General features: G+C 39.0%; 1 protein-coding gene across 1 annotated transcript; it reads left to right on the forward strand.

The window, feature by feature from the left end:
• The first annotated feature begins 531 nt into the window (after positions 1-531).
• On the forward strand, positions 532-22,717 carry LOC106082714 (prolyl 4-hydroxylase subunit alpha-1). Its single transcript, XM_013245392.2, has 8 exons — positions 532-556; positions 14,321-14,387; positions 15,579-15,704; positions 15,771-15,907; positions 15,988-16,985; positions 17,046-17,105; positions 22,297-22,462; positions 22,530-22,717. Exons 1-8 carry the CDS (start codon positions 532-534, stop codon positions 22,634-22,636), a joined length of 1,686 nt encoding a protein of 561 aa, XP_013100846.2. The 3' UTR covers positions 22,637-22,717.
• The last annotated feature ends 1,333 nt before the right edge of the window (positions 22,718-24,050 follow it).

Raw genomic sequence — 24,050 nt, forward strand, 5'->3', positions numbered from 1 at the left:
AATTACAAGATTTAACTTCAAACATAAACCAGTTCTGGCCTTTATTCTATTCATCTGATTTCCATAACTAACGTTTTCTCTCTCTCTCTCTATGGGTCATTGTTCTTAGCCGCAGCGGGTCATCAGCACAATGTATTCGGTTATGTTGGGAGAAATGGACTATAAATTATTGAAATGTTTTTATTGACCAGATTTAGCTGAAACCGGATTCCTTCACCTATATTACCTAACGATGCAAAGGGATTAATAAACAGTTTTTGGAGATTGTTAGAAATATTTTTATTTGGCATATGTGTTTGTTGAAATAATAGATCTTTTTGAAAGGAGATTTAGAATCCATCGATGGAAGTATGAATGAATATTTGAATTTTCTAGAGCGGGATTGACTGACAAAAATCTGCTACGAATATTGTCAAATCTATGTCAAAATTTGCTATCGTTCTCCGTTCGAAACAAATATGCCAAAATCGTTATAGATCCAACGAGAATAAAACTGCCACCTTAAAATAGCCTTCTTACGAGAAGGACACTATGGGCGAGATATTTGTAAAATTAGGTAAGTCGAACATGATGAATGTAAGTCAAATGAATGAACAGTGAATATTGGGGAATAGTTCTAAGGGTAAGGACAAAATGACAGCACAGATGATTGATTTGAAAACTTTTATCAAAATATCGTCCCCTAACCGCCAAAAAAAATGTTAGTGCCAAAACCACTAATAACAAGTAAAAGCATGCTAAGTTCGGCCGGGCCGAATCTTATATACCCTCCACCGTGGATCGAATTTGTTGAGTTTTTTTCCCGGCATCTCTTCTTAGCCAAAAAAAGGATATAAGAAAAGATTTGCTCTGCTATTAGAGCGATATCAAGATATGGTCCGGTTTGAACCACAATTAAATTATATATAGGAGACCTGAGTAAAATGTCAGCCAATTCGAATATGAATTGCGCCCTTTGGGGGCTCAAGAAGTAAAATAGAGAGATCGATTTTTATGGAAGCTGTATCGGTCAATAGACCGATTAAGACCATAATAAACACGTATGTTGATGGTCATGAGAGAATACGTCGTACACAATTTCAGACAAATCGGATAATAATTGCGACCTCTACAGGCTCAAGAAGTCAAGATCCTACATCGGTTTATATGACAGCTATATCAGGTTAAGAACCGATTTAAACCATACTTGGCACAGTTTTTGAATATCATAACAAAATACTACGTGCTAAAATTCATTCAAATCGGAAAAGAATTGCGCCCTCTAGAGACTCAAGAAGTCAAGACCCAAGATCGGTTTATATGACAGCTATATCAGGTTATGGACCGATTTGAATACTTGGCTCAGTTATTGGATATCACAACAAAACACGTCGTGCAAAATTTCATCCCAATCGGGTAAGAATTGCGCACTCTAGAGGCTCAGCTATATCAAAACATGGACCGATATGGCCCATTTACAATACCGACCGACCTACACTAATAAGAAGTATTTTTGCAAAATTTCAAGCGGCTAGCTTTACTCCTTCGGACGGACAGACGGACGGACATGGCTAGATCGACATAAAATGTCACGACGACCAAGAATATATATACTTTTTGGGGTCTCAGACGAATATATTCGAGTAGTTATCCTATGGTGTAGGGTATAAAAAAATTCGAACGAATCGCATTACAAATCTCCGAGATCTGTTTGATTTTGAAAATTTGGGTAATGAGAAGTGCTTTTTGGGGAAGGGATGGCACCTCAGACATTTAGACTCAAATATCGATATTAAATTTATGCTTCACTCCCAAAACCCTTTAATTTGAGTCCCATATTGCCAAGGTCGGTAAACGTGAACCGTTTGGAGGGTGTTGTGTGTGCCGGGGTGCGCACTGGAATTTGGAGCTGAAAATATTCATGAAATTCGTTCTTTACTCCAAAATACCGTTTATTTGAGTTTCATATTGCCATAGTCGGAAATGGGAGTATACCCAAACACTTGGCTCCAAAATTGGATATCGGATTCGTTTTCTACTCTCAAATACCTTTTATTTGAGCCCCATATGGCGATGGTCAGTAAGAGTAAGATGGTCAGTTTGTGGGGTATTTTGGGAAAGGGGTATACCCACCAGAAAATTGTTCCCGAAAGTGGGTATCAATTCATTTAAGCCCCACATTGATATGGTCAGTAAATATGCCCGGTTTAGTTGTGTTTTGTTCATCAAGCCCTGAAAATATATCAGCAACGTGCTTTATTCTCATATATTTGAACCCCATATTGTCATTGGCCTCAAATTCGTTTTCTAATCGCAAATACCATTCACTTAAACCCCTTAGTGAAAAACCCAGCCAATATGTCCTATTCTAGGTATGGGCCCTAAAAACTATGAATATGGAGCACCACAGTCTTGAAGACCCAAATTGTCTTGGTGAGCAAATAAGTTCTACTGGGAGGTTGTTATCGTGGTAGGACATCCCCTAGACAATTGGTCCCGAATGTTGATGTCAGATTCATGATCTACTCCCAAATAGCATTCATTTAAGCTCCATTTGTCCATAGTCGGCAAACATGACCGGTTTGGGGGGTCTTTTGGGGGATGGGGCGGCCCCTCAGTGACTTGGCTTTGAAAATATATATCGGATTCGCGTTATACTCTAAAATACCTTTTATTTGAGCCTCATATTGCAATGGTCAGCAAATACTTCCTATTTGGGTGGTCAGCAAATACTTCCTATTTGGATGGAATATTGATATCAGATTCGTGCTTTACTTCCAAAGACCTTTCATTTCAGCCCAATATTGCTTTGGTAGTAAATTTGTCTTCTTTGGGGGATGTTCTCGGAGATGGGCGGACCGTCAAACACTTGGTCCCACATTTGTCCCAAATTTGGATATCAGTTTCGTATTTTATTGGCAAATACCTTTCATTTGAGTCCCATATTGCCATGGTCGGTAAATATGTCCGATTTAGGGGTGTTTTGGTGGTTGGGGTGGTCACCCAAACATTTGGTCCGACAATTGGATATCAGATACGTTTTCTTATCTTAAATACCTTTCATTAGAGTCCCATATTGTCGTGATTGGTGTATATACATATTTGGTAGGTTTTGGGGTGGGGCGGCCCCCCAGGTACCCCATCCGAAATTTGGATACCAAATTTTTGTTTGTAGGTCACTATAAGAGAGCACACAAAATTTCGGCATGTAAGGACTTAAGAAGTCAAATCGGGAGATCGGTTTATATGGGAGCTATATCAGGTTATAAAGCGATTTTGACCGTACTTAACACAGTTGTTGGAAGTCATAATAGAACACTATGTGCAAAATTTCCGCCAAATCAGATGAAAATTGAGACTTCCTCAAGAAGTCCCCCGATTGACTCAAGAAGTCAAATCGATCTCCCGATTTGACTCAAGAAGTCACTACGTACAAAATTTCAGCCAAATCGGACAAAAATTGTGGCTTTCAGGAGCTCAAGAAATCAAATCGGAAAATCGGTTTATATGGGAACTATAACAGATTATTGATCGTTGCGGACCGTACTTAACACAGTTGTTGGAAGTTTTTATAGAACACTATGTGGAAGATTTTAGCCAAATCGGATAAAAATTGCGGCTTCCAGGGGTTCAAGAAGTCAAATCAGGATATCGGTTTATATGGGAGCTGTATATAAATCTGAACCGATATGGCCCATTTGCAATCCCAAAGGACCCACATCAATATTAAGTATCTGTGCAAATTTTCAAGCGGCTAGCTTTAGGCGTTCGACCGCTATCGTGATTTCGACAGACGGACGGACGGACATGGCTAGATCTATTCAGATCGTCGAGACGGTCAGGAATATATATACTTTATGGGGTCTAAGACGAATATTTCTAGGTGTTACAAATGGAATGACTAGATTAGTATTTCCCCATAATATGGTGGTGGGTATAAAAGGTGAAAAAAAGCCTAAAAGTTGGTAACTGATACTAAACAGATGTCATAACGAAATACTTTTGAAACCTGTCATCCTGAAATGACAAGTGATCACTTGTCATTTCACATTGGAATTTTCATATAGGTTATTTGGATTCACATTTCGATATTGCTCCCATGTATACCACATCTCTTCATTTTGACTTCTTGAACCACTTGAAGCTCCAGTACTTTCACATCACTTTATACTGATTTTTCATATGCAATTTGCATTTATTATCTTCAAATTTCAAGCAGTTCAGATCTAATCTGGAATAGTCTGCTTTTTAGCACCATTTAATTTTAGTTGATATATCTACCACATGTGTGGTTGGGACTGCGTGCTGAAAGTCTCATACGGCGTGTGAACAATACCTTGAGAAATTGATATCATACCACAATAAGTGTGTCATATCAAACTTCAATAGAATTTGATGGCTTGATTACCTGTCGACCTACCTCAGACTCAGACTACCTACCACTTCGATGTGATTTTATAACATTTTGAAACGTGTGTTTATGACAACAAAATCAAATAACATCAAAATAAACCTCAACCACAAAACCAAAATAACTTGGGCTATATCACCTGTATATCGAAATTTTGATTACTTCAGTATGACTTCCATAACTTATAAATGTCCTTTACGCCTCTACAAAATATAATGAAGAAAATTTGGATTTTGTTCAAATATTTATGCAATATATTCACAATTAATGACCCATTTCAGGTATCAGACGCAATCGTAAAAAGGGGTCCAAAGTGCCTCTTTTTACTTACTCTTCTATAATTATTTACCTGGACTCGAATTTGGTTAAAAAAAATGACAATGAATTTTTTATGGGTAGGTTTTTTCACATTCATTGATACGGTGGATTTCCTGGGAATTCGACATAGCGAAACAGGTAACATTTGTCTGCATCAAATCTTAACACAAATATATATATATATGCAGGTATATTTCTAGGTTACTTTTTATTCAAAAATCATCAGCTTACATTAAAAATAGATGTAGGTACTATACAAACGCACGCCGATGCGAAGTGTTTTCGCTCTAAAACACATATTTTTATTCCAATTTTTTTAAACTTTGGCAGGAGACCTTTTTTTATTCTAACACATTTGTATTGTAAACCCTGGGCAAATCTATCAATGTTTTAGTGTAGGCCCCATATAAGGTTCCATTTCACAAATAGACATTTTTATATAGAGTTTAATGAAGTGTAAATGAATTTTAGAGTAGATAGAATCCGAGTTGAGAAATGTTTTATACATCGTTGGAAAGGTATGAAAATTTCCTTTACGATAAGGTATGTTGCGTAAATATGGCTATAGTGTGTCATGTGCAATTAGGACAACAAAAACAAAATTTGGGAAATTCGACTTTTTTGAAAAATTGACTTTTTTATTGCCGGTTCCATAAAATGGAATAGAATAGAGATATTTCCATGATTCTTTTTGTGTTTTGTAGAAGAAGTGTTACCAAATAAAAGTTTATTTAACATCTTTGCAATAAAATGTGACGTAATACTTGTTTTTTAGCAATGAATATAGCACTACTTGAAAATTGACTTTTTTCAGTATTTTGATCGCTACGATCTCATTTATGGCTAGGATATGGCGAGACATACCTTAAAATGTTGGGAACATTTTAAGCTTTCATTTAAGTTCAAAAAAAGCGAAAAAATCCCCGTGGAACTTTTTTTCCAGTGAGAAACTTTTGAAGTTTAGTAAAAAAATTGGCCATTTTGGTCTTAAGATAACGGTGTTGTTTGATATCGAAATTAGCCAAATTAGCACTTAAAACTTTTCTTAATACCTCGACTTTGTGAAAATGGAAAGAAATGATAATGCTTTGATGGCCAAAGTTTGCGAAAACTTAAAGGAAATGGGAGTATCTTTTTTGAAAAATTTTGCAATTTTTTGACAAAAAAAATATTTTTCATATTGAAAACGATGCCATTTTTAAACCGCCAAAGATATTCACGTGATTCCTTTTGTATTTTATGCACACATATGCTGGCATAATTTGTGTGAAGTATGAAGTTTATAGCTTTAAAATTGACGGAGTTATTTAAAAAACACTGAAAAAAACCAAGGCCAAATTTTCATATTTTAAAATTAAACAATTCATAACTCCTTAACAGTACACGATGGCATGGTACTTTATGCATAAGTTTTTTAGATCTTGTCAAGCTCTTTCTCTAGAGTCCTAAATCATGTAAATCGGTTGAGTAGATCAAAAGTTATGGCCCCCAGAAGCTTGGAGAAGTCAAAAGTGGTCAACTTTGACACCCTGTAGCTCACCCTGTATTAAAGATATGGACCAACAACAGCACTTTTCTGAAAGCCTATGTCCTCCTCTACAAATGTCTAGAACATTTTGTATGGCTAAAATCAACAGATAAAAAGTTGTAGACTTATTTCCAATTTTTTTGCCATTTGGCCCACTGTGCATCGGTTTATATGACAGCTATATGAGGTTAAGAACCGATTTGAACCATACTTGGCACAGTTGTTGAATATCATAACAAAATACTACGTGCCAAAATTCATTCAAATCGGATAAGAATTGCGCCCTCTAGAGGCTCAAGAAGTCAAGACCCAAGATCGGTTTATATGACAGCTATATCAGGTTATGGACCGATTTGAATACTTGGCTCAGTTATTGGATATCACAACAAAACACGTCGTGCAAAATTTCATCCCAATCGGGTAAGAATTGCGCACTCTAGAGGCTCAGCTATATCAAAACATGGACCGATATGGCCCATTTACAATACCGACCGACCTACACTAATAAGAAGTATTTTTGCAAAATTTCAAGCGGCTAGCTTTACTCCTTCGGACGGACAGACGGACGGACATGGCTAGATCGACATAAAATGTCACGACGACCAAGAATATATATACTTTTTGGGGTCTCAGACGAATATATTCGAGTAGTTATCCTATGGTGTAGGGTATAAAAAAATTCGAACGAATCGCATTACAAATCTCCGAGATCTGTTTGATTTTGAAAATTTGGGTAATGAGAAGTGCTTTTTGGGGAAGGGATGGCACCTCAGACATTTAGACTCAAATATCGATATTAAATTTATGCTTCACTCCCAAAACCCTTTAATTTGAGTCCCATATTGCCAAGGTCGGTAAACGTGAACCGTTTGGAGGGTGTTGTGTGTGCCGGGGTGCGCACTGGAATTTGGAGCTGAAAATATTCATGAAATTCGTTCTTTACTCCAAAATACCGTTTATTTGAGTTTCATATTGCCATAGTCGGAAATGGGAGTATACCCAAACACTTGGCTCCAAAATTGGATATCGGATTCGTTTTCTACTCTCAAATACCTTTTATTTGAGCCCCATATGGCGATGGTCAGTAAGAGTAAGATGGTCAGTTTGTGGGGTATTTTGGGAAAGGGGTATACCCACCAGAAAATTGTTCCCGAAAGTGGGTATCAATTCATTTAAGCCCCACATTGATATGGTCAGTAAATATGCCCGGTTTAGTTGTGTTTTGTTCATCAAGCCCTGAAAATATATCAGCAACGTGCTTTATTCTCATATATTTGAACCCCATATTGTCATTGGCCTCAAATTCGTTTTCTAATCGCAAATACCATTCACTTAAACCCCTTAGTGAAAAACCCAGCCAATATGTCCTATTCTAGGTATGGGCCCTAAAAACTATGAATATGGAGCACCACAGTCTTGAAGACCCAAATTGTCTTGGTGAGCAAATAAGTTCTACTGGGAGGTTGTTATGGTGGTAGGACATCCCCTAGACAATTGGTCCCGAATGTTGATGTCAGATTCATGATCTACTCCCAAATAGCATTCATTTAAGCTCCATTTGTCCATAGTCGGCAAACATGACCGGTTTGGGGGGTCTTTTGGGGGATGGGGCGGCCCCTCAGTGACTTGGCTTTGAAAATATATATCGGATTCGCGTTATACTCTAAAATACCTTTTATTTGAGCCTCATATTGCAATGGTCAGCAAATACTTCCTATTTGGGTGGTCAGCAAATACTTCCTATTTGGATGGAATATTGATATCAGATTCGTGCTTTACTTCCAAAGACCTTTCATTTCAGCCCAATATTGCTTTGGTAGTAAATTTGTCTTCTTTGGGGGATGTTCTCGGAGATGGGCGGACCGTCAAACACTTGGTCCCACATTTGTCCCAAATTTGGATATCAGTTTCGTATTTTATTGGCAAATACCTTTCATTTGAGTCCCATATTGCCATGGTCGGTAAATATGTCCGATTTAGGGGTGTTTTGGTGGTTGGGGTGGTCACCCAAACATTTGGTCCGACAATTGGATATCAGATACGTTTTCTTATCTTAAATACCTTTCATTAGAGTCCCATATTGTCGTGATTGGTGTATATACATATTTGGTAGGTTTTGGGGTGGGGCGGCCCCCCAGGTACCCCATCCGAAATTTGGATACCAAATTTTTGTTTGTAGGTCACTATAAGAGAGCACACAAAATTTCGGCATGTAAGGACTTAAGAAGTCAAATCGGGAGATCGGTTTATATGGGAGCTATATCAGGTTATAAAGCGATTTTGACCGTACTTAACACAGTTGTTGGAAGTCATAATAGAACACTATGTGCAAAATTTCCGCCAAATCAGATGAAAATTGAGACTTCCTCAAGAAGTCCCCCGATTGACTCAAGAAGTCAAATCGATCTCCCGATTTGACTCAAGAAGTCACTACGTACAAAATTTCAGCCAAATCGGACAAAAATTGTGGCTTTCAGGAGCTCAAGAAATCAAATCGGAAAATCGGTTTATATGGGAACTATAACAGATTATTGATCGTTGCGGACCGTACTTAACACAGTTGTTGGAAGTTTTTATAGAACACTATGTGGAAGATTTTAGCCAAATCGGATAAAAATTGCGGCTTCCAGGGGTTCAAGAAGTCAAATCAGGATATCGGTTTATATGGGAGCTGTATATAAATCTGAACCGATATGGCCCATTTGCAATCCCAAAGGACCCACATCAATATTAAGTATCTGTGCAAATTTTCAAGCGGCTAGCTTTAGGCGTTCGACCGCTATCGTGATTTCGACAGACGGACGGACGGACATGGCTAGATCTATTCAGATCGTCGAGACGGTCAGGAATATATATACTTTATGGGGTCTAAGACGAATATTTCTAGGTGTTACAAATGGAATGACTAGATTAGTATTTCCCCATAATATGGTGGTGGGTATAAAAGGTGAAAAAAAGCCTAAAAGTTGGTAACTGATACTAAACAGATGTCATAACGAAATACTTTTGAAACCTGTCATCCTGAAATGACAAGTGATCACTTGTCATTTCACATTGGAATTTTCATATAGGTTATTTGGATTCACATTTCGATATTGCTCCCATGTATACCACATCTCTTCATTTTGACTTCTTGAACCACTTGAAGCTCCAGTACTTTCACATCACTTTATACTGATTTTTCATATGCAATTTGCATTTATTATCTTCAAATTTCAAGCAGTTCAGATCCAATCTGGAATAGTCTGCTTTTTAGCACCATTTAATTTTAGTTAATATATCTATCACATGTGTGGTTGGGACTGCGTGCTGAAAGTCTCATACGGCGTGTGAACAATACCTTGAGAAATTGATATCATACCACAATAAGTGTGTCATATCAAACTTCAATAGAATTTGATGGCTTGATTACCTGTCGACCTACCTCAGACTCAGACTACCTACCACTTCGATGTGATTTTATAACATTTTGAAACGTGTGTTTATGACAACAAAATCAAATAACATCAAAATAAACCTCAACCACAAAACCAAAATAACTTGGGCTATATCACCTGTATATCGAAATTTTGATTGCTGGCAGTGAGTGAAAAGCTAAACAACGACCGAATAGTGATAAGTGCATATGACAATTGATATGAATTCTATTTTTATAGGCTAAATAATGAAAGTCATTAAATCAAAGAAAGAATACTTTTAAACAAAATGAAGATAAGTATATAAAATAAAAAATAAAGTTAAATCAATTAAAATTAAACAAGTAAGAGCGTGCTAAGTTCGGCCGGGCCGAATCTTATATACTCTACACCATGGATCGCATCTGTCGAGTTCCTTGCCTAGTATCTCTGTTTAGTCAAACAAAGTATTTATAATGAATATGGACGGAGGAGGAGGAGGAGCTATATCAAGTTATAGTCCGATTCGGAGCTTAAGAAGCAAAATCGGGAGATCGGTTTATATGGGAGCTGTGTCAAGCTATAGATCGATTCTGACCATATTGCACACGTATATTGAAGGCCATGGGAGAAGCCGTTGTACAAAATCTGTGCCAAATCGGATGAGAATTGCGCTCTCTAGAGGCTCAAGAACTCTAGATCTCAGATCGGTTTACATGGCAGCTATATCAGGGTATGGACCGATTTGGACCATACTTCGCACAGATGTTGGAAGTGATATCAAAACAATATGTGCAAAATTACAGACAAATCGGATACGAATTGCGCCTTCTAAAAGCTCAAGGAATCAAGACCCAAGATCGGTTTGTATAGCAGCCATATCAGGTTATGGACCGATTTGAACCATACTTCGCACAGTTGTTGAAAGTAATATCAAAACACTATATGCAAAATTTCAGTCAAATTGGATGAGAATTGCGCCCTCTAGAGGCTCAAGAAGTCAAGACCCAAGATCGGTTTATATGGCAGCTATACCAGGTTATAGACCGATTTGAACCATACTTAGCACAGCTGTTAGAAGTGATATCAAAATACTATGTGCAATATTTCAGTCAAATTGGATGCGAATTACGCCCTCTAGAGGCTCAAGAAGTCAAGACCCAAGATCGGTTTATATGGCAGCTATACCAGGTTATAGACCGATTTGAACCATACTTAGCACAGCTGTTAGAAGTGATATCAAAATACTATGTGCAATATTTCAGTCAAATCGGATAAGAATTGCGCTCTCTAGAGGCTCAAGAAGTCAAGACCCAAGATCGTTTTATATGGCAGCTATATCAAAACATAGACCGATTTGACCCATTTACAATCCCAACCGACCTTCACCAATAAGAAGTATTTGTGCAAAATTTCAAGCGGCTAGCTGTACTTCTTCAAAAGTTACCGTGTTTTCGACAGACAGACGAACGGAGAGACGGACGGACGGACATGGCTAGTTCGACTTAAAATGCCACGACGATCAAGAATATATATATATTTTATGGGGTCTTAGACGCATATTTCGAGGTGTTACAAACAGAATGACGAAATTAGTGTACCCCCATGCTATGGTGGAGGGTATAATAAAACCAAAAAAATCATTATTCCATTTGGCCCCTTGCCCCAAAAGTATTACCCAAAAATAAAAGTGGACCAATCGGGACAATATAGGATGCAAATGTAAGTTATTCAAGAGTAGAGTACGAATTTCATAATAAAAGTTGGGTCCAAGTACCTGCGGGTCGACCCGGCCCCGAAACCCCTTATAATAGGTTTATTTGACGATCATGACAATATGGGACACAAATGAAAGGTGTTCGGGAATAGATTACGAATATGGTCAGGAAGTAGGAATAGACTTTATAATTTATTGATAACGGAAGGGGGCGGACCCTCACCCGTTACCCCAAAAACACCACCCAACAAAATCTAAAGTGGACCGATAAGGACAATATGGGTATCAAATGAAAAGTAGGAGTAGATAACGAATCTGACATACAAATTCATGTCGTAGTATAGAGGGGTCACCCCACCTCCACAAAAACGCCCAAAATGAACACATTAGCCAATTACGGATATATGGGACTCGGTTTGTTTGTTCCGTATAGACTGAAAAACGGCAGAACCGATTTTCTCGAAATTTTCGCTTATTGTGTAGGTTGGTCTAGAAGGAAACATAGGCAATATAATCTTTCGGTATCGGAAGGGGGATGGACCCTCCCCCTTATGCCAAAAACACAACCCAAAATCAAAAGTTGACCGATCGGGACAATATAGGTATCAAATGAAAGGTATTAGAGAATAGAATACGAATATGGTATTAAAATTTGAGTCTAAGTACCCATCGGGCCGCCGCAAGCCCAAAACTCCCCAAACAGACATATTGGACGTTCATTTCAATATGGGGCTCGAATGAAAGGTATTCGGGACTAGATTTCGAATTTGGCATACAAAATCAGATCGAAGTATAGTGAGTCACGCCAACCCTCAAAAACCCCATTAGACCCATTATGACTATATGATACTTGGCTAAACCGATTTTCTAAAATTGTCATAGATTGTGTACGTTTGTCTGGAAGGAAACATAGGCTATATATTGGGTTGCCCAAAAAGTAATTGCGGATTTTTCATATAGACGGCGTTGACAAATTTTTTCACAGCTTGTGACTCTGTTATTGCATTCTTTTTTCTGTCAGTTATCAGCTGTTACTTTTAGCTTGCTTTAGAAAAAACGTGTAAAAAAGTATATTTGATTAAAGTTCATTCTAAGTTTTATTAAAAATGCATTTACTTTCTTTTAAAAAATCCGCAATTACTTTTTGGGCAACCCAATAATTTTTAGATATCGGATGGAGGCGGACCCTCCCCTTACCCCAAAAACGCCACCTATATCCGAAATTGGTCCATTGGGCACAATAGGGAAATCAAATAAAAGGTATTGGAGACCAGAAAATGAATATGGTATTAAAATTTGGGTCCTATTTACCCAACGGTCCCCCCAAACCCCAAAACTCCTCTTAACAGATATATACGAAGTTCATGTAAATATGGGGCTCTAATGAATAGTATAAGGCAGTAGATTACAAATATGGCATAAAACATCAGGTCCAAGCAATGGGAGGTCACCCACCCCCAAATACCCCCAAATGGGTATATTAGCCGACCATTGCTATATGGGATTAAAAAAAGTAATAGGGAGTAGATTACGAATAAGTCTAGGTGGCGCTTTTCCTCCTAAAGATATGTCAAATGGGTTATTTGAACCATTATGACAAATTTGCGATCAAGTCTAGGTGGTGCTTTTTCTCCTAAAGATATGTCAAATGGGTTAATTGACCCATTATGACAATATGGGACTCAAATGAAAGGTATTTGAGAGTAGAACACGAATTTTATATTCAATTTTGGAGCCAAGCGTTTTGGGATACGCCCTAAAGCCCCCGCTTAACTGAACTTCATTTCAGTTGGGAATAAAGCACGAATTTGATATATATTTTTAGTAAAAAGTGTCGGTGGCAGCCCCAGTCCCAAAACAACCTCCAAAACGGTTCATATTTACCAGCTATGGCAATATGGGCTTCAAATTAAAGGGATTTGGAATTCGATATCCGCATTCAGGGCGAAGTGTCCCCACACTAAAAAGATATTAGAGAGTTAAAAAAGGCTCAGCGGAGCGGGCCGCTTCGGCTAGTTTAATATGAAATTAAGAAGACCACCGTCAACAGGCCTGATGACATCGTCGGAATTAATTTGGTAAGTCCAAAACACACTTACACACATTTCATTTCAGATTTATTTGTTTTTAAATGTTTTACCATAAAATTAATTATCCATAATTTGAGTTTAATTTGCCTTATTTTTGTTTACTTAACTTATCTTTAAAATCATGATTTTTTTTTTATATAAAATTAAGAATTTTTATTTTACACTTAAAATTCATTGAATTATGCAAAACATAAAATCACGTTTTGTGCCTTATTAAAGGGTGATTTTTTTGAGGTTAGGATTTTCATGCATTAGTATTTGACAGATCACGTGGGATTTCAGACATGGTGTCAAAGAGAAAGATGCTCAGTATGCTTTGACATTTCATCATGAATAGACTTACTAACGAGCAACGCTTGCAAATCATTGAATTTTATTACCAAAATCAGTGTTCGGTTCGAAATGTGTTCATTCACCGTAACGTTGCGTCCAACAGCATCTTTGAAAAAATGCGGTCCGATGATTCCACCAGCGTACAGACCACACCAAACAGTGCATTTTTCGGGATGCATGGGCAGTTCTTGAACGGCTTCTGGTTGCTCTTCACTCCAAATGCGGCAATTTTGCTTATTTACGTAGCCATTCAACCAGAAATGAGCCTCATCGCTGAACAAAATTTGTCAAAATTTGAACACATTTCGAACCGAACACTGATTTTGGTAATAAAATTCAATGATTTGCAAGCGTTGCTCGTTAGTAAGTCTATTCATGATGAAATGTCAAAGCATACTGAGCATCTTTCTCTTTGACACCATGTCTGAAATCCCACGTGATCTGTCAAATACTAATGCATGAAAATCCTAACCTCAAAAAAATCACCCTTTATTAATTATCATTCACTTTTGAATTTAAACGATTGTTGTTGATAATGAAACTTTAAAGGGTTTCATAATGTCACGAAAGTTGAAGACAATCCATTAGGAGGTGCAATTAGTGCTGACGAAAATTGGTAAGTCAGCAGGTTGGGCTGGTGAAGAGTCCAGAGCAACAACTTTACATCTAATGTTGCTCACTAACTATTAAAAACATCCGGGTTCGCAAGCTCACTAACACACGCACACACCCACACCCACACACACCCACACCCACACACACACACATCACACATGACACAATAGCTACCTTACACTTTACTTTTATGTGGATGCATCCGAATTGGTCTCCAAAGGATAAAAACTGCCCCAAGACTGAGTAGGGCCGGGGTCAGAAGGTAGCGACTTTGGAGGGGATTGAACCAGAAGGGTGTATCCACACAACATCGAAATTATTAGATAGGTAGTCCGAGACACATCATCCGGTGATCTCCCTCCAATACATATCACACTTTAAGGTTACCCCTTAGTCTCTGTGGTAGTGTGTATGGCTTCCAGAAGTCAACTAGGTCTGACCTAATTGATAGTTCCAAGGGCATATGGTCCGAGGTTTGCATGGGACGCGAAAACTATCCAAAAGTTCTAGAACATCCATTGAACCTATATTGTAGTCAATCACCGTTGAACCCATAGCACCACAAAATGGGAATTCACCCACTTTGTCACCTTCAGAACGTCCCTTAAAAATCACTCCACCAAGATCCTCAACTAAGTTAAGAAGCTTACGACCCTAACTATCAACACATTTATCTTTTGATGAACGTCCTGCTGTGAAGTCGTGACCCAGTTCAGACACTATTTCCATGTGCTGCTCCTCCCCTATGTTGGACGATATCATAATAAATATAAAAGAAAAGCGTTGCTATGACAGCTATATCTAAATATAGTCCGATATCACCCGTTCAAGAGCTTAAGCTGCGTATTGAAAAAATACGCATCTGAACAAAATTTTACCTCAATTTCTGAAGACTGTAGCGTAATTTGAACAGACCTACGGCCAGACCGATGGACAGGAACAAGAACCTCGTTTAATCCTCCTCCTATGAAAGTGGGTATGAACAAATTATTGTTTGTTTCACTTAGCATAATCTGAGTAATACTCACATTTTTTATAAACACCTGTATAAACAAAAGAACAGCTCAAAATATAGAAAAGTTGTAGTTGACAACATTTATGACTGCTAGTTGGATCAGTTCAGTTGGATCAAAGCATTGAAGATGCATAGACAACCTATATTTATCATATTGTTATTGTCTTTTATGGGTAGCATACAATGTGATTATTACACATCTATAGCTGGCCTGGAAGATTTACTGACAGTGGAAAAAACTTATGTGAAGGCACTGCAGCAACACTTACTGAAGGTGGAAAAACTGAAAACGGAGTTGAATGAGTAGCATTAGCAGTTGAATATATAACAATTGGATTTTTCCAATTAAACTTTCTCCTACACTTTCAGTTCGCTTAATGAAATTGAATTGGAAAAGAAAAAGATGGAACATTGCGATCCATTTACAAAATTTAAGCTACTGAAAAGGTTTATGGACAATTGGCAATTCGTACGGAATTTAGCAGTAACAATAACTGATACGAAAAGTGAGTGAATTTTATCATATGACCATATTGAAGTAAAAATATTTGAGGAACAATTATGTTTTAATTATTTTCCTTCACAGATTTCAAAAAATCCTCAACAATTCGGGGAAAAAAGATCGCACTACCAACGTTAGGGGATATGAGAGGTGCAGCTAGAGGCATATCTCGTTTGCAATATATATACAAACTAAACTCAACCGATTTCTCAAACGGCTATATATTGGGTCAAAAATACAGTTCGGGAATGACAGCCTATAATTGTTACATTTTGGGTAAAAGTTTGTATGAGTCCCAAGATTATACAGCAGCTGGTGAATGGTTATTTGAAGCTTTTAACAAAATTGAGCAAAGTGAAGAATCAAACCAAACTAAACAAAAAGATAGTCAAATACAGAATGATGAACCTACTAAAGTTATACAAAACTTTCCCCACGTATCTGAAGTTAAAATTTTGGAGTATTTATCTTTAACTTTATTCAAAGCCGGTAAAGTACAATTGTCTTTGTTAATGAATACCCTACTTCTTCGAAATGAACCAACAAATCAAAAGGGATTACAAAATCAAAAACTTTTCGAACAGGATTTGAGTCGCGATAGATTTAGAAGAAAAGTTCCTTCAAAGTCAAAAACTTCAACAATTACACAACTTTATGAGCAGGTTTGCAGAGGCGAATTACAACAAAGTCCAGAGGAGAAACGTAATCTTCATTGCAGTTACACTAACAAAAATCTCGCCTTTTATCTATTGGGCCCTTTGAAAATGGAGTTACTTAGTGCCGATCCCTTTGTGGCTCTCTATTATGATGTCATATATAATAGTGAAAATGAAAAAATTATTGCAACAGCTAAGAAATCGTTGAAAAGATCACTTATTGGTGATGAAGATGAATCAACAACTGATGAAATTCGTATTAGTAAAAATGCTTGGCTGGACTTCAATGAACATCCGGAATTCTTAGCAAAGATCTCTAAACGTTTAGAAGACATAACTGGTTTGAGTATGGAAACTTCGGAAGAGATGCAAGTAGCCAATTATGGAGTGGGTGGCTATTATGCTTTACACTATGATTGTGATGAGGTGAGATAATGATTAAATAATCTATTTATAGTAACCTTATAGAGATTGTTCTAACTTAAGGAACAAGATGAAGAAGATCCCGGGGAGGGTATCGATCGATTGATGACCGCCATGTTTTATGTAAGTACTGAGCTTTTGATTGTGGAGTATTTTTGAGTCTCATATAAATAAGTTGTTGAAAAGCTCATTTTATACTGGTCTTGGTTCCAACAGTTTGCCTCCTTTCAGTAATAGCCTCATCTACTCATGATCTGGATCCCCCATAGGATTTTCGCCGTCCTACCGACCATTTTGCTGTTCCACAATGTTGCATACGCATTCGTCGCCTACTCCCTTAACTCGGACTGCATCGACCTGAAAGGTTTCGGGTTAACCAAGTTTATTGTTGGCAGTCCTCTGGCGTTCACCGCCAATTCGTCTGCCTTTTCATTTCCTTTTACTCCATTATGGCCCGGCACCCAAACGATGCGGATTTTGCCATCCTCAGAGAAGACGTTGATCTCCTTCTTACACTGCAAGACTGTTCGCGACCTTACCGTCCAGGTTGTTATTGCCCTTATGGCAATTTTATTGTCGGTAAAGATGTTCACACTCGACGTCCTCGCGTTAACACCACACCACCTCACGCATCGCCTGGATCTCACCCTGTAGGACCGTTTTATGGTCAGGCAGTCTAAAAGAGATCTCAATCCCTGGGTTCTCAATGTAGACCCTCAGGCCCACTATGTCCTCTAGCTTTCATCCATCCGTGTAAAATGATCATCCAAATGGCAATACTAGGGTTCCGTCAGTCCAAGACTGTGCCACTGGCAGCAGTGCCTCGCACTCGACATCAAGTATTGTTTCAGATATCCGATCGAAAACCTTTTCCCTTCCTTCCAGGATTCCTATCGTCGCCTCGATTATATGGCGATGGTGCGAGCTGCTCCCCTCCTCAATCCATTCTCCCATCGCCTTAAGTCTCATAGCTGCAGTGACTGTCTCACACCTAATCTGTATGTCAGTGGGTAGGATATCTAGAATAGTCTCCAGTGCCCTAGGGGGCCTGGTCCTCATCGCTCAACCTACGCCAAGATAACATGTTCTCCCAACCCGATGTATTGTCCTTATGTTGAACTTTTCTCCATAGCAGTCCACCAAACTAAGGCGTAAGTAAGTATTGGTCTAATCACCCTCTTATAGAGCCTGTGGACTATCCTCGGATTCAGAGCCCATTTTGAGCCTACGGCCCGCATACATAGTGCCCAACATCTGTGAGCCTTGTCAGACATCGAAATCGTTTTATTGAGAAAACGTGGTGCGTTAAATTGGCCCACCTTCGTCTTCCTTGTGAACAGGCAGTTGGCAGTCTTCTCTGGGTTAACATTGAGAGCTCTGAGTCTAGCCCAGACATATGCCATATGCAAGACCCTTTCGGCCCTTCTGCATAGCTAATTCTGATCCTTACCCCTCACAAGTATTATAATATCGTCCGCATAGTAAACGGGTTCAAATCCGTGCTCAGTCAGCCTCCGTTATAGATTATTTATGGTGGTGACCCAAAGGAGTGGCGATAAAATGTTCCCCTGTGCAACTTTCTCCCTTATATTTATGTCCTGGGACCCGCAATTTATCCAACCGTTCCTTCGCAGATGGCTCATGGGTGGACCCGGTCCACCCTTGTTCATAGAAGCTGAGCTGGTCCATCAACAAGCTCTCTCCATCAAGCTCTATCGTTGGCCCAAGCCAACGCTATGTGTCGTGGTATCAAGCCGATTCCACGATACATGGGTTGATTCCAACTCTGTTTTTTTTTCTTACAAGGGATCCATGTGTTTTTCGGGCGTCAAGCTCCAAGTCGTACAACCATAAAATATAATAGATTGCACACTCCTGTTGAAGATCTTGACTTTTGCATTATGTGAGATGTCACTGCATCTCCAAACTTTGTTGAGTTTATGAAAGGCGCTTCCAGCTTTGTTGATACATACTCTGATCCTCCGTTCTTGGTTATTTTGCTGCCAAGATTGGTAAATATGTCAACATCTTCAATGACATGGTCATTTATAGTGAGCGTTGTCAGATTTGATGTTCCTATCCTCATAATTTTAGTCTTTGCTATGTTTATCCTCAAGCAAATTTGGCAGCATTTTCATTCAGTCTTTCCAGTTTCGCCTTTATGAGCTCGAAGCGATGCACAAAGAGGAATATATCATCCGAGTAGTCGATGCCTCTGAGGAAGTCGTTAATATATCAGCGTATGCCATAGCGCGCCTTAGCATTAGTTGCTTCTTATACGGAGTCTAATAAAATTAAAAATAGCGTCGGTGACAGGATGCAATCCTGCTTCGCTCCTTTATCGATCCCGAAAGGTCAACTCTCTTTTCCATTGAAACGGTCTGAAACTTCAGCATTCCTATACAGCTCCCTAATTAGTGTCACAATTTTTTCAGGGACGCCCTCAACAGCGTGCTTCACATTGAAGCTTTTAAAACTGTGTCAAACGCACGCTCAAAGTCGATGAATAAAAGGCATAGGCGTGTATTAAGTTCTACAGACTCTTAAATGATTATGCGCAGGGAGTTAATATGGTCGGCAGGAGACCGTCCGGGCCGAAAACCTGCCTGTTCCTTCCTCAAAATGCTGTCAAGTGCAGGGGAAATACGCTGCAGAAGAAGACTTGCCATCACGTTATTGATTGCGTTTTGCAATGTAATCTCCCCCTCCAGTTTTCAAAACTGGCTTAGGTCATCTTTCATTGGCATTGTGACCATGATCCCCATCATCCATTCCGTGGGTACAGCGTTTGTATCCCAGGCCTCCCTGATTATTGGGGTGATTCATGCCGCAACAGTTCAGCAGGTATTTTAACCGGACCGGCTGATTTGCCGTTTATGAGTGAGACCACAGCGGCCTCAATTTCTTCGCGGGTGGGTGGGGCCATTGATATATCCATGCCTGGATTTCTGCGCGCAGGGGCATTAAGAGGGTCAGTGCGTACGTCTTCAGTTGTTGGTCCTTTGGAGCTGAAGAAATCGCACCATCGCTCTTCTGTTGTTATTTCCGATCCGTCCTCATATTTTATTATTGCCTTTGGCCTTGTTGCCGCTTGTTAACCGATCCTGTCAAAATTTGTAACAAAGGTTTCTCATATAACTATTCTGATCACTGATAAATTTCTTGAAATCTGTTGTTGTTTTTTGTAACCACATTTTCATGTGGAGGTGGCGATCTTCGTCAAGCTCCTATAGGTGAGCTAGCTCGTTCCGGTCCAAAGCACCGATCGCAGTGGGAACAGGGTGGCCATTGGTTATTTAAGGTCGCCTTGCCCTATCGAGCATCATAGGCACTCAGTATTTATGCAAGAGCCAGTGCCACCCGACCTTTATTAAGACTCTCCACTCGATACCGCTGATTGTCCGCCACTGCCGTTGCAGCTACTCCGTATGGAGCATTCCACTATCCGCAACCTGTGGGCACGCCCGGTAGCTCTGAGCTAAGCTTCTAGTGTCAGCAATTAACACCACACAAAACGGACTTCAATGTTCCAGCTTGTGTGGTGCCGGTGATATATGTTCATATGTCATATATCTCCCGATTTTGTACCCAACCCCCCCAGTATCGGGATATACTAATCTAGTCATTCCATTTGTAAAAATTGCAAATTTTGCCAATGAACATTCCACTAAGGAACAGGGGCAAACTTCTCACATATTAATGAGTGCAGTCCGATTCAAGTTTAAGCTCAATGATAAGGGGCCTCCTTTTAATAGCCGAATCCGAACGGCGTGCCGCAGTGCGACACCTCTTTGGAGAGAAGTTTTACATGGCATAGTACCTCATAAATGTTGCCAGCATTAGGAGGGGAAAACTACCGCTGAAATTTTTTTCTGATGGTCTCGCCAGGATTCGAACCCAGGCGTTCAGCGTCATAGGCGGACATGCTAACCTCTGCGCTACGGTGGCCTTCATTCCGTTTGTAACACCTCGAAATATTCGTCTAAGACCCCATAAAGTATATATTTATATTCTTGATAGTCTCGACGTCCTCAGTCGATCTAGCCATGTCCGGCCGACTGCCGAAATTACGACAGCGGTCGAATGCGTAAAGCTAGCAGCTTGAAATTTTACACAGATACTTAATATTGATGTAGGCAATGGGGGTTGCAAATGGGCCTTATCGATTCAGATTTAGTTATAGCTCCCATATAAACTGATCTCCTGATTTGACTGGAAGCCGCAACGGTCCTCATCGGTCAATAACCTCATATAGCTCCCATATAAACCGATCTCCCGATTTGATTTCTCGAGCCCTTACTACTAACATATTAAATTTCCCATGAACATTCCATTGAGGAACGGGGGATACTTCTCTCATGTAAATGAGTGCAGTGCGATTACAGTTTTCAGCTAAACCATAAGACCGAACGGCGTGCGGAGATCGAACGGCGTGCCACAAAACGAAACCACTTGGTAGGAAAGTTTTGACATGTTCACGCCGGGATTTCAACCCTATAGGCGGACACGCTAACCTTGCTTCATTATGGCCTCCTTTACGCCCCATGTCGCTGAAATTTTATATGTAGTGTTCTGTTATGACTTCCAACAACTGTGGAACCCATTACGGTTCAAATGGGTCTATAACCTGATATAGCCCCCATATAAACCGATCTTCCGACTTGACTTCTTGGTACCTTACAACCCGCAATATTGGTCCGATTTGGCTAAATTTTTGTATATGGAGTTCCATTAGGACTTCCAACAATTGTATGATCTGAATTGGTAGATAACCTGATATAGCTCTAGTATAAACCGATCTGCCGATTTGACTTCTTGAGCCCTTACAAGCCGCAATTTTTGTCCAAATTGGCTGAAAGGTCAGGTTATAGACCGATTACAAAAGGTTCCATGTAAACACGTCTCTCGATCGTTGTTCGGTGCCTAGATGCTTTAATTCTTGCTGGTTCGACAGAAATTTGGTATGGTGAATAAAATTATGCCCTTCAACTTAATTCATTTTGTATAAATTTTTAGCAAAATTCATGGTGGTGGGTTCCTAAGTTTCGGCCCGGCCGAACATAGCATGCTTTTACTTGTCACTTTTAAGGTCTTTGCTGACGACTTTGTCAACCAGTATTCTCTAAATTTTTCACAAAGATTTCTTCTATGACTCCCACAATATGTACGGATTTTGGTCGAAATTCTACATTTCAAATTTAAGCAAATTTTGGTTTTGACGACGATTTGGTTTATCGAAAGGTCAGCTTCGCCCGACTTCAGTCGATCTTTACTTTATATTATTTTTATTTTATATTTTTTTATTGTTTTTTAGCTTAACAATGTGGACTTGGGTGGCGCCACTGCCTTTCCCAACCTACGCCTTGCCGTGCCTCCCATTAAGGGCAGTTTGGTGGTGTGGTATAATCTGCATAAATCTTTAAAGCCAGACTTTCGTACTTCCCATGCTGGTTGTCCAGTTCTTAAGGGTTCGAAATGGAGTAAGTTTTTTTTGTTAGATTAAATCATATATCTCTTTATTTCAAAATAATTGTCTTTGTATTGCAGTTAGTAACGTATGGTTCGATTCCCTGGGCCAGGAACTCAATCGTCCATGTGATCTTCGACCAGATCATGCTATTTCAATGCCGTATAAATCCTTAGGATTAGACTGAGTTGTTATCTAGGAAATCAACAATGTTACTACAATAAAAGTTATGTCTACTATTTCTAAAGAAGAGAATATAAAGTTTAAATATTTTCTGTGTTATTAGCTAAACATTTGTATAGGAAATATCATAAGAATAGCTTATGTTACGCGAATTTGTCAACAACTTTTTCGAAACTGTAAAACTAAAGAAATATTTGTCCTGTGTTAACTGATGATAGTCATTCCACAACGATGTGTGAGAAGTTCATTTGCCTTCTTTATATATTTTTCAGCAGTTAGCATATAGAATTTTTACATTTTCAATTCTATATTGACTAAATCGATTATTCCTGCTGAGTGGAAAATCGCAAAGATTTTACCTATTCCTAAAGCAAATAGAGAGTACCGCCCATTGCTATACTACCTTGTCTAAAGCTTTAGAACGCATTATGTCTGATCAAATTAGTAATTTTGAAAATTGATAATGACTTACTATCTGACAGATAATCTGGATACCGGAAGAAAAGAAGCTGCTGCACCGCTCTGTTAGATGTTAGTGAAAACCTTCGCCAAAACATGAATGACAAAATGGTGTCGTTCTTACTTCTTTTTTGGACCACAGTGAAGCATTTGATACCGTTGATCATCATATTCTGATATTAAAACTGCAAAAACTGTTTAATTATTCTCATACCGCATCTAAACTTATGCTATCATATATGTCACAAAGAGCACAGTAATAACTGAAAGTCGTTGCTCCAGTCTACTTGAACTATCCATAGGCGTTACCTAAGGATCCATTCTTGGCCCTCTACTGTGGTGAAAATAGGCTACTACATTTTTTGATATCTGAAGGGGGGGGCGGACCCTCCCCCTTACCGTAATTTTCAGAAACGCCAGATTTCGGAGATGGGTAGTGCGATTTAAGCGAAATTTTGTGTGCTCTCATATAGTACCCTAAAAATAAAAATTTCCAAATCCAAATTTCGGATGGGGTACCTAGGGGGCCGCCACACCCTAAAACCTACCAAACATATATTTAGACCAATCACGACAATATGGGACTCAAATGAAAGGTATTTAGGATAAGAAAACGTATCTGATATCCAATTGTCGAACCAAGTGCTAGGGGGAACACCCCAAGCCCCAAAACACCCCTAAATCGAACATATTTACCGACCATGGCAATATGGGACTCAAGTGAAAGGTATTTGCGAGTAGAATACGAATCTGATATCCAAATGTGGGACCACGTTTCGGGGGTCCAACCCTTTCCCAAAACACCCCCCAAACAGGACTTATTTACTGACCATGGGAATATGGGGCTTAAATTAAAGGTATTTTAGTGTAGAATTAGAATCTGATATCCAAATATGAGACCAAGTGTTTGGTGGTCCACCCCTTCCCCAAAACACACCCCAAACAGGACTTATTTACTG

Source organism: Stomoxys calcitrans, chromosome 2 (assembly GCF_963082655.1).
Source record: "Stomoxys calcitrans chromosome 2, idStoCalc2.1, whole genome shotgun sequence".
In the NCBI taxonomy this organism is placed as follows: Eukaryota; Metazoa; Arthropoda; class Insecta; order Diptera; family Muscidae; genus Stomoxys; species Stomoxys calcitrans.